The 12144-nt window shown below is 34.7% G+C and overlaps 1 protein-coding gene across 2 annotated transcripts; it reads left to right on the forward strand.

Annotated features, from left to right (window-relative positions):
- Positions 1-696: 696 nt before the first annotated feature.
- LOC117906101 (disease resistance protein RPP2B-like) lies at positions 697-7160 on the forward strand. 2 transcript variants are annotated; one of them, XM_034819049.1, is made up of 3 exons: positions 697-1254; positions 1478-2266; positions 7138-7160. In XM_034819049.1, exons 1-2 carry the CDS (start codon positions 727-729, stop codon positions 2081-2083), a joined length of 1134 nt encoding a protein of 377 aa, XP_034674940.1. In that variant the 5' UTR covers positions 697-726; the 3' UTR covers positions 2084-2266; positions 7138-7160. The 2 variants fall into 2 exon arrangements, with proteins under 2 accessions (XP_034674940.1, XP_034674939.1); XM_034819048.1 differs by lacking the exon at positions 7138-7160 and adding an exon at positions 3365-3416.
- Positions 7161-12144: the final 4984 nt, after the last annotated feature.

Here is a 12144-nt window from a genome sequence, read left to right on the forward strand (position 1 = left end):
ATACCCTTTCAGAGCATTGTCATTTGATTTTAACCCAAAGCGTCTTGTTGATCTCAGCATGCCTTATAGCCACATTAAACAACTTTGGAAAGGGGTGAAGGTATGATTATGATTTGTTTTTGTTGTTTTTTAGACAAGTCATTGAAAACTTATTTGTTCTATCCACTTTCTTTGTTACAGGTTCTTGACAAGTTAAAATTCATGGAACTCAGCAACTCCAAGCAGCTAACTGAGACACCAGATGTCTCAGGGATCACCAATCTTGAACGGTTGGTTTTTGAAGATCGCACACATTTGCATAAGATCCACCCATCTCTGGGAGGTTTAAGCAAGCTCATTTTCTTGAGTTTGAGAAATTGCATAAACCTTAGGTATTTTCCGAGCAGTGGTAAGTTGGAATCTCTTCAAATCCTTATTCTCTCAGGCTGCTCAAAACTTGAGAAGTTTCCAGAGATCCGAGGGTACATGGAACATCTATCAGAGCTCTATTTAGATGGGACTGCTATAAAGGAATTACCTTCCTCTATTGAGTATGCCAGTGGGCTTGTTCTATTGGATCTTAAAAACTGCAAAAAGTTCAGGAGTTTTCCAACATGTATTCATAATTTGAAATCTCTTGAAACCCTGGTTTTTTCTGGTAGCTTGGAATCTGAAGATGTTCAAGAGAACTTTGGGAACCTAGAATGGTTCAAGAAGCTTTATTCAAATGGAACTGCTATAAGAGGAATGCCTTCTTCTATTTCCCTCTTTAGAAACCTTGTAGTATTATCCTTTGGTGGATGTAGTGGACCACCATCTCTTTCATGGTCATTGCCCAGAAGAAGTTCACATTCCATTGATTTCCTCCTGCTGTCAGACTTATGCTCCTTACAGCACTTAGATCTAAGTCACTGCAATCTATCTGAGGAAGCAGACCTTAGTAAACTTGGTCTCTTATCTTCACTGAAAAAACTAAATTTAAGTGGGAACAACTTTGTTAGTTTGCCTTCAAATGTGTTGAGTCGACTTTCTCAGCTGACAAGACTTGACCTACATAATTGCAGAAGCCTGCAAGCATTGTTAGAGCTCCCATCAAGTATACAATCAATAGATGCACATAATTGCACATCATTAGAAATCATCCCAAACCAATCAATTTACAAGTCGCTCTACCATGCCTCATTTATGAATTGTTTCAAACTGATGGAGTATCAAAGCAGCCTTGAAACTTTGTTCCTAACAGTGGCAATGGATGCTACCGAGACAGATTTTCATGTGAGTTTGTTCTCTTCTATTGTCTATCATTTTCATTTATCAACTGTTACCTAGTTTTTAGAACTATTTTCCCCCCTTCTCCTTAGTGGCACCATATTGTAAGTAAAGAGTGATAATATGAAGTTCTATATCGTATAATGCTAAGTATTCATTAAAGTAGAGAATAAAATTAAGGAACTAGAGTTTCATCGCTCTTAATATCATCATGATTTTCATTGTACAGCTTCCCTTATCCCAGCCAGTTCCATTCAGCACTATTCTCCCTGGAAGTGGAATACCAGATTGGATCGGACATCAGAGCACAGGGTGTGAAGTAAATATTGAGCTATCTCCAAATTGGTTTAATTCTAACTTCCTGGGTTTTGCTCTTTCCGCTGTCATTGATTTCAATGATATGCCTCATGCCAACCATGCTGATCTGTCCTTCCAAATTTGTACCTCCCTGATTTCCAAGTCTGGACTGGTATTTTATTATGATGCTTTCTATGATCATACTCTTGGACATGCATTAATTGAGCCAGACCATGTGTGGCTGGCCTATGCACCAGTTTCTAGCTCCATCAAGTGGCATGAAGTGAACCACATTCAGGCTTCATTTCTTATGATCACCCACATGCTCCCTGTGATTAAGAGGTGTGGGGTTGGTCTAATGTACAGTAGGGAAGATGTGAAAGATGACAGTCAAAAAATAATCCAACACATCTCTCCTCTCTCTCAAAATTCAACTCTCCTTCTTCATGAAATTGATGATGGGGAACCCAGTGCAAGTGGTTTCTCTAAGCAGGAATCAGAATGTAGTGATTACTACACTGATGAGGGGGAATCTTAGTGGAAGTGCCCTCTTTGAAGTTATGGGTGTAGATTCACTCCTGAAGATTCACTTCCGCAGATACTGAGAGAATCCACAGATACCACCATTCAACTTAAGGGCAATTCCAGTCAACAATGACATCTATTCCTTGGCACCTGGTTCATTTGCTGCATTGAGGCCCATTTTGGATCTTTCTTCTTGGTATGCCACTCTTGTTTCTTAACATAAGCCTTCAGTAGGAATTGAAATTTAATTTAGCTAATGGATGATGTATGTATGTAGGTCATTAGTCTTATTTTAGCTTGAGATTTTAACTGATGAATTGAATCGCAATATTTTGGAGAATCTAGAATGTTTTCTATATGGTTGTGAGGTGGATAGAATTCATGTGCTTTTCTAATCATCTGATCTAGATTGAGCAAATTATCACTTTGTGCCATAACTCTAATTTATATAACAATGTGTTTTTTAGTAACTTTATAGATAGGGGCTCTGGGCAAATTTCTTTGAAAAGGTTGAGCAAGTAGAGACAGTATCAATCCTAGATGAGCTTCATGAAGATTTAATATCATTCCTATCATATTCAATTTCACACTGAATGATTTAATTTGTGTAATTAATTGGATGATAGAGATCATCAATATGTTGATTTACTTCAAAATGGATTCAAGATGGATGCAAGTTTTTATGAATGGATTTTTCATGCTTTTCACTTATTCTCTGATCTTGATTAATAGGGAAAAAAGAGTTGAAGGCATGTTCCTTGGCTTTTCTAATTTAGGAGAGATACATTTACTGTTGAAGCCTTTTCAAAGATGAAAAAAAAAAAATTATATTGCTCATTTTTCTTTGTATTAGGAAAGACAAACCCACTCTCACAATCAAGTTCCACAAACTGAATCATCATCTTGATTTATAGCTTGAGTATACTGATTAATTTATTTGATTCTTTATCCTTAAGACCTGTACATTTTGGCTCTCCTTTTCTGGTTTTATTTTTCAGTATAAATATTTGTAACAATGCCAATGATAAACGTACAACTTCTCAAAGTTTGTCTCGACTCTTTATGGTATCAAAGAAGCTAAGCTCCCATGAGTTCTCTAAATGATACTAAATTAGTTTTTTAGTGTAATTATGACAGAAAACAACATCATCACATCTTCCTCAAGCCAGCCAATTGTCACCATCTATCTCAACCAAAACAAATTCATTGCTTTCAACTCCAGAGAACTATCCTTTGTGGAAGGTTAAATTTGATTCATTGCTCTTTGGTTACAAGCTGCTTGGATTTATCACAGGTCGAAGCTTTATCCACCTGCTCTACTGAAGATTGAAGGAAAGAAGAGTCCCAACTGGAAGTTTAGTCTGGAAAAGACAAGACAAACCTCTCTTTCATGGTATCCTCTTATCTCTATCTGATCGAGTAATATCAATGCCTAGTTTGTCAAAAAGTACTACAACTACGGCATGGAGTTGTCTTGCAAAATATTACGCTAACTCCTCATCCTCTCAGGCTATGGGACTGATAGATCAACTATTTGAAAGTCAAGGAACAAGATCCATGGTTGGATATCTTGGCTTCATCTGCGACATTGGTGATGAATTATCCATCATCAACTCATTGGTACCACTCCTAATCTCATTCTTCATGTTTTGAATGAAGTTGGCCCAGAGTTTAAGCATCCCACAGCTGTTGTTAGAGCATGAGTTATTGAAATAGGCTTTGAGGAGTTCATGACAAGCTTATAGAATACAAAGCATTCCTCAAGCATGAAGAGAATGAAACTGCTGGTATGATTGCCAAATTTCACATTTCAATCAGCAGCAGTATGGAAATCAATCCTAAAAGAGAAAAAAAAAAGAAAAAGAAAGAAAGAACAACTTTCAAAGCTACAACAATTAAGATAATCAGCGCTATGACAAAATAATCAGGGAAACAACTTCAGCAAAGGTTCCATTGTGTCCTCAATACTATAAAAAAGAGGTCATACTGCTCGTGAGTGCTACTCCTTGAAATGACAACTCAAGACTGCCCATGACACCTAGAGCTAACCACACAACCACAAGTTAAGGGATATTATCCCACCAGTTTTCCGCTGCCAAATCAAATCCTCATCTCTTCTTCTCATCTAAATCTAACCCCTTCAGCTCTCTTCACACCCTCCTCTTCAATGCATCCACCTCTCCAACACATCCATGACTCCCTCTAATCTTATGCACAATCAACTCCTTCCTATTCCCAGTCTTCTTTACCTTTGTCTAGGTTCAATGAATCTTTCCTAAAAGGGGAATCTCAATAATGGATTACACCGAAATAGGGGAGGGGGGTGAAGCAAGTATGTATGCAATAACACTTTCCTAACAATTTGTAAATGCATTCACATGCAAATGCTTCAACACTCCTCAAAATTAATTCAAAAGAACAATGATCTCTTTAACTAATTTCATTTTACTACAAGATATCATTAACCGAAATGAACAGAAAAATTATTAAAAATATTCAATGGAGAATCACTTATTTCAGCTCATATTTCTTCCATTCACCATATATGCCCAAGTAACCAATGATATAAAAAACTAAAAATAAATCAAAGAGTATAGTGAGAGAAAGAGACAATTGACATCGGATTTTAATGTGGAAAACCTCCGAAGGGATAAAAAACCACGAGCCTACAATCGATTGAAAACATCTACTATGAAGAATAAAAATTGAATACAAGGTTTTACCCAACTCAAACCTACTAATCATTCCCGGACCACTTGACTAGTACCTTTCACTTTTAGTTTTTCACTTTCTTCTTTTGGAGCACATTTACAGCGGAAAGGATTTTTACTCGAACCCAAATAGGTTAGAAATTGAGAGATGAATGAATGAAGAATCAACCCATTTTTTTTTCAAGAAAATCCATTATAAATCAGTTTGGAAAACAATAGGAAAATTGGATTTTCTTGGCAACCAAAAAACCCAAATTAGGAAAGGAGAGGAGAAAAAAAACAAAGGGAATGATTGTTGCTCTAGCTCTCTATATTGAACAGGAAGTAAGTTTTGGGTTTTTAAATGAAGGAAACCTTTGATCCAACAGATGAGATTTCATCAAAAGAGTGTAAGCTGGATCGATCCAACTTCAAGTTGGATCAATCCTGGAACAAGACATTTTGAACACCTAGTAAAAAAAGGCTTCCTAAACCTTCCTAACTCCTTAAAAAAAAAATTTAAAAAAAACAACATTTAAATACGATGGTTGATTCAAATCCATCCAACTCCAACCTCAACTACAAACTTTGGTCTCTCAACAAATTCAACAAATTGATCTCCATTAGCCAAGTAGTCCATAAAAGGATTGGAAAAATTAAGTTAGGAAGCACTTAGGAATTTTGTCTGGAATTGCCAACCTAGCTAAACACACACATTTCCCATCCAAGTCTCCTTCTAGTCTTGAAACTTTCCATGTTGCTGACATCCCAGTGGTTATGGATCTCAACTTGGCAACTTCGTACTCTCCCAATCAAGTTCTACAACACCAAATCATCACCTTGATTTACTGCTTGAGTATACCAAATAATTTATTTCATTCTTTATCCTTAGGATCTATATATTTGATTCTTCTTTTCTCGTTTGTATTTTTCTACATAAATTTTTGTACATAATATCAATGATGAACTTACAAATGTTGTTTCAAGAGTCAAATAATCATAGAAAATGACCTAGCCCAAAACCAAACAAACAAGAAACAAAAAACTAGAATAGAATACTTATTGGAATAAGTTGGTTGAGGTGTGACAAGACACTATCCTTAAAGTAGAGTCGCCCTCCTCAGGTGTCAACCTCGGTGTAGTAGGAAACCAGCGTCCTATCTCCAAAATTCAACAGCCAGAGAAACCTCGCCTTCATGTGCACACCATGGACAAGGAATGGTATAGCTTGTAACTATAAGAAGATAATTCCTCCAGTTAAAGGATGAGAGTGGTGCGGTGTAAGATGGCTGCAGTATGGTTGTGAGGCTGCACTAGGGCTGTTGTAAGGGAGTCTCTGGTTACAACAGGTGCAGCAGGAAGCAATGGGGGAACCGGGTTGCAGCAAGAGAGACCACAATATGAGAGCAAGAGAGAATCGAATAAAAAACTCTTAATCCTTAGACTAGGGTTGCACATGAATAAAGTTTCAATTTTATTAAGGAATTTTCTACTAGCAACTAAAAAATTCTTTGGTTTCTCAAGTCAATATAGAACTGGTTTTCTTTCATACTCTTCCAATGCATTTTGGAGCGGTTTTCATCCCATAACCAGTTATTTTAGAGCTAGCCTAAGAATCCTTGACTGTTTGATGTTTTCCCTTATTTTTTATATGTTTTTGTAGATGTTACTTTTATTCTTAAATGAAAAGTATGACCTTAAGTCTAGCCATATCATATTGGAATAAATAAAGCAATGGAAAAAGTTCAAAGGTATATGGATTTTCCATCCTTTGTCCGCATTTTTCTTGAAGAGTTGAGGTGATAGTGCATCAAGTTATTTGCAAGGGCTGGCTTGATCCTCTTTCACAGGGATCCTAGATGAGGGAACCCTAGGAGAGGTATCGACTCCATCCATGTATGATCCATACTAGATATAATGATCAACTGACTGCCTATCCTACCTCCTTTACATTCTTGACAACCTATCTTTTTCTCACTAGAGTTTTTCAGTGGCATATTTCGGTCCTCTTCCTTATTACTTAGAAAAAAATGAGCCACTGGTTCAAGTACAAGATACTATCATTCCTCTTGGAGCTATACCCTCTCCCGCAACGTAAGTGGAGCATGCATAGAGAAGTTTGAAAATAGTTATAAAACAAAACCTTGTTTTCCGATTTTGTTTAAACATGGTATTTAAAATCTTCAACAAACAATGAAACAAACTCAAAATAGAAATTTGCCCATTATACCTTGATCACCTTGTTAATTTATACTTAAGTTTCCTATTTACATTTCAACTGCATGGAGAAGAACTAGGGAAATCCAATGTTCTTTATTTTCATTGACTTTTAATGGATTGTTGTACTTACTACGTGCATGTGCATATTACATGGCAGGCCTGAGCCTAAGTTTATCAGGGAAATAGTCATTGAAGTTTCGAAAAAACTCTTCGGATTATCCCCAGGTGATGCTGAGTGCCTAGTAGAGGAAGATTCTCCTATACAAAATATGGAAGTGGTACCAAGTCCACACTCAAGCACTCTTCACATTGCCCCAGGACATTTTGACACTGAAGTTGATGACAGTATTTCCCAACTTGTTTCGGAGATGTTGGATTCATTTTATATCTGTGTCTGAGTGAGATGATGACTTAAACTTAAAAGGGTGTCAAATCTATGTTAACAAAAGTATGGAAAATTTGTGATCAGTTCATTATCAGAACAAGAGAGTGCAATTTATGTTTTCCCTTCCCATTCCATTTTAGAATTTTATTCTTGATCATGATTGAAATATATTTAATGGCTCCAACCCACTATTTACATTTGATAAAAATATGCCATGCCAATCCTACTAGATAATATTTAAAGTTTAAAAGAAAAAAAAAATTAAACTAATCTAAAAGGAAAATTTAGAAAATAAATATTTAATGAATTCATATTTTCTTTATTTAATTACATCTCTATTTTTCTTTCTTATTTAATAAATTTCCATAAAGGAAACCTTTAAAAAGAATTATGATGCTGTGTTTGTAAGTTTGTAACATTTTCTAAGATCTATTTGTCCTAATAGAGGTTTTACAAGATTTGTATTTTGATTTTTCTTCCATAATTTATTTTATCTTTCATATGATACTATGCATAAAATCAAATGATTAAAAATATTTACTGAAAATTATTAAGTTAAAATATTATATATGAAAAAAGAAAAAAAAAGAATATGATAAACTTGATTTTAAACATAATCAAGGACATGAACTCTTAACATTTTTATTTAGCAGATAATTTTATAGTTTTTCCAAATCCAAAAGGGATAATTCAAACAGCATACTAATTTGGTATAATGGATGCTAGTACTCTTAATTTGAATTTATTGATATCACGTTGATAGTAAATTTTTAGTTAAATAAAATCATATAATATAATAATTATGTTATCCATCAATCATTTTACATGCAATTTGAGTCTACTTTAACTATTGTGCATCTGCATTTCATGTGTATCCTATCAATGTCAGAATCATTTTTATTCTTAAAAGAAAAATGACTTAGTCATAATTAATATTTATTTTTGTTTATTTTAAATGAGAAAAACAAATTCATAAATAAAACCCAAAAGTAACTCCTTATATGTATATATATATATCTACGAAAAATCAAGTGTAAGTCAAGGGTGAGATTACTTATTGGGAATATAGCAATCGATAGGACTCTTTTAAACCCCAAAAGGTCTCTACCAACCAAGTGGAGGAAACTATGACATATAACTAATAGATCATAGGTACCAAAAACGACAAGAGTGAAATATATTATAAGGCATGGTGATAAAGAATAAGAATAAGATGATGAATATATGAGCTACATACAGTAGAAAATCCTAAGATCAAAGCCAAGCAAATAAAGATTACTCAAGAGCACAACATGCCTAGTAAAGGAATCAAACAATCAAAGGGGAAAGGAACATATCTCAATAATACCCAAAAGAGGGAAATGAGCTTACATAACAAAGAACGAGTTAATTTACAAACAAAAGAAGAGATCTATCATCAAATAAAAGATCACCAAACAGTACAAGATGTCTATGATTTAAATCAAAGGTCAAAAGTTGCTAAGTTAGGATCAAATGGAACTTATTCATTCAACATGTAAACAAGGGAAAATCAGGATAACATACATGAATTTAAAAAATAACTTTCTTTCAAAGAGTTAAAAAGGGTTATGTTATAGAGGAGAGCTTATTTAACATGTATAAGATGTATATTACGCGAATCAAGACCAAAGAAGGCTAAAAGTGCACCAAATAGGACTAATTCAACAAGATATACAAATGGTGCAAAAATAGGACAAAATGTTAATGTGAAAGATGAATTTATTTAATAAGGTTAGAGGTGAGATAAAAATTAGGGCAAACATTATATAACATGTATAAGATGTCTCAAATACATATCAAAAGTTAAAGGAGCCCAACTAAACACCAAATGGTACAAATTTCAACAAATACTCTATAACTCAAAAATAGGACAACATACAAGCACACAAAAGATTGATTTATTCCATAAGCATAGCAATGAATTTTTTAATTGACCAAAACTCTCAAGTTTATTTAAGATGTCTAGATCAAACATCAAGCCTAAAATAAGTAAAAATGAAATATTGAGACTGATTTACAAAAACATTTTAGTATGCAAAATAGGACAACAAGCAAACACCTGAGAAAAACAGATTATTCAACAAGTTTGGGAAAGAGTTTTTCAACAAGGAAAAAAAATCTTCGACATATTCAAGGTGTATAAAATAAATTTCAAGTTTCAAAAATAATTTAAAACATGCTAAACAATCCAAATTTACCAAAAAGAAAAAAACTAAAAATAAGGCAATAAATAGTTGACATTTAGCAAACATGATATGTAGGTCTAAACACTAGCCTGAATTATTTTGCATGGACAATCCAACATTCCAACCCTCTAAGAAGCATGGCAAAAAGCTCGTAAGGGCTAAGAATAATCTCATTCATCTTACACTTCAATGATAATCTATATTTCTAGAAAATAAGAAAAATTGAAAATCAAATATTTAAGAAAATGAGTGATGTTGGCTTAGGATATGAGCCATAGTTCAATTCCAGCACTCTGTACCTTATCGCAACTCTCAATTGAACATGGAATTAAAATCACAAAAGGCATGAATGCCTAATCACACTCATATTTAGGGAAAAGGGACTCAAATGCATATAAAAGTATCCATAAGGAGTATACTTTTATGTAAATTCAAGCTATCTATGCCAAGACATATGACAATCATTAATAATTATAAATTAGTAATGAATTCAAGCTCATAATAATCATAGGATGATATTCACAAGGATTAAAAAATGACTCATAAAAATCAGTTTTGAACCTTTTTGAAAAAAGACAAAAGACTAAAAGCTAGTCATGTTTTAAAGAAAAATGACAAGGTAAATCTCATGGCTATGGACATAACCTTTAGTCATGAAATAAGCTTGAATTTCAGATAAAAGTAAGTTGAACGTAAGATCAAGTTAGCAATCAATTTTGAAAAAGAAACAAAAGATCGATAAAAAGGGCTTTAGAGAGCTTTTTTTTTTTTTTTTGGGGAAAAAAAAAAAAAAAAAAAAAAAAAAAAAAAAAACAAACACATGTGGCTCTTGATACTCCTTTCCAAAATTAGTTAAAAACACTTCCAAAAAAATATTGAAATAAGGGAAAATTGAAACCTCTAAATGATGAATAAAAGAAAATCCATGGGTCACAAGTCAAAATAAGACGCATATAGTGTTCTTAAACTCTATAGGCTCCTAGAAAAGGAATTCAATTCAAGAAATGAACAAATCAAAGTTAAGAAGGGCATGAGGAACATTCAAAAATCAATTTAAGCAAATAAACAAACATCTAATAAGCACTCAATATGAAAAGAATGAAGAAAATCTTATTAGACCCAAAGATGAAGAGAAATAGGTCAGAAGTCAATGACATTATCTTTCAATATCCACAACTCATATAAGAATCAATAAATAAACAAAAGCAAACTAAAGAAAAAAGAAAAAAAAGTTAGAATTAAGGACTTTCTAAAGAAACTCCTCCCAAGTATGATACTTGCTTTAGCATGCACAAATCTTCTTCCTCAAGCTAGGTTCACCTCCAAATCTTCCAATCTTCTCTTTTGCTTTTTTCACTCTCAAAATGAGTAGAGTTTCCCCTTAAAAAGTAGAAAGTGATCCTAAAAATGAGCCCTAAGGCTCATATTTATAAGTCATGAGTGTGGATCCCTCTCGAACTGCCACGTGGCTCCCTCTCAGCCGACTACGAGGATAATCCCCCTACTGACACGTGGCATCATTCATTCAAGTCGGAATATGTTGTGCGACGGATGACTCACTTTCTACGGATATCCTTCACCAGACATTTACTGCCGGGTGAAAGGGGTGAACACTGTTCAACTTCCTCGGTCAATACATGTCCGGATCCATGAACGCCTCCATCCGGATCATACCATTCGCTAACGATTCAGTTTCCCCGAACGCTTTTGCTCGGAACATACTCTCTATCTTCCAGATCAATTTCTGCGCAAAGTCAAGAAAGCAACTCTGACAACGCTTTTGACTAAGTCCCTTAAATCATCACTCATCTTCAATGCAAGAAGTGTGTGATGGGACATTCACAAATCTTCTCAGGTCGCTTGGTGTATCCCCCATACTGAGAATCATAAATTGAGGTGACAAACGCCGCCTGAACGCCCTTCTGACAGTTGTCACATTGCGTCGGGAGGGTCATGATTGCTTCGCCACCCTATGAGTCGCAATCATAACCATGGACCCGCTGGCCTAACAAGACACCCTTCTGCCTCATATATAAACTCGAAGGTAATTCTCAGGGAGGTAAGCAATAGAAAAATCGTGGAGAACACTCCCGACATTGCTTTTCAAACAACTTTCGAAATACTAACTTAAGCGTCGGAGGGTGTGCCCGGACAACTGTCCGAACATCTTTTTGCAGGAGGAAGGAAGGATCTTCGTATGCGTTGATCGAAACTTCATTCTGGTAGCTGTAATCGCTACGTCGAATTTTGCCATCAACAATGAGAGGGTAGAGAATAGGACACATGTCATCATCTCCACCCAAGCTCAAACTTCTCTTTAAAACTCTCTCAAATTAAAACCTAACAAAGGAGACCCAAAGCCCTAGGTTTAGGCTCACAAAAACTCCCCCAAAACCAACCCAAGAAACCTCTAAAAAAGATAAAAAAAAACTAGGTGAGAAAAGGACACTAAAAAGTACCTAGACAAACTTCATCACTTCTTTTGCCTTGAAATCAATGTTTCCTTGGTATGTAGACTTTACCCTCTATTAAACCAAATACATTCATGAACTTTTGGTCAAAGAAAAAAACA

The sequence above is a fragment of the Vitis riparia genome, chromosome 18, assembly GCF_004353265.1.
Source record: "Vitis riparia cultivar Riparia Gloire de Montpellier isolate 1030 chromosome 18, EGFV_Vit.rip_1.0, whole genome shotgun sequence".
Taxonomy (NCBI): domain Eukaryota; kingdom Viridiplantae; phylum Streptophyta; class Magnoliopsida; order Vitales; family Vitaceae; genus Vitis; species Vitis riparia.

Excerpts from the sequence above, each read along its gene's own strand:
- LOC117906101 (XM_034819049.1), top strand. The coding sequence starts at position 727 with ATGCCTTCTTCTATTTCCCTCTTTAGAAACCTTGTAGTATTATCCTTT. Across the intron at positions 1,255-1,477 it reads CTACCGAGACAGATTTTCAT|CTTCCCTTATCCCAGCCAGT; the intron begins GTGAGTTTGTTC and ends TTCATTGTACAG.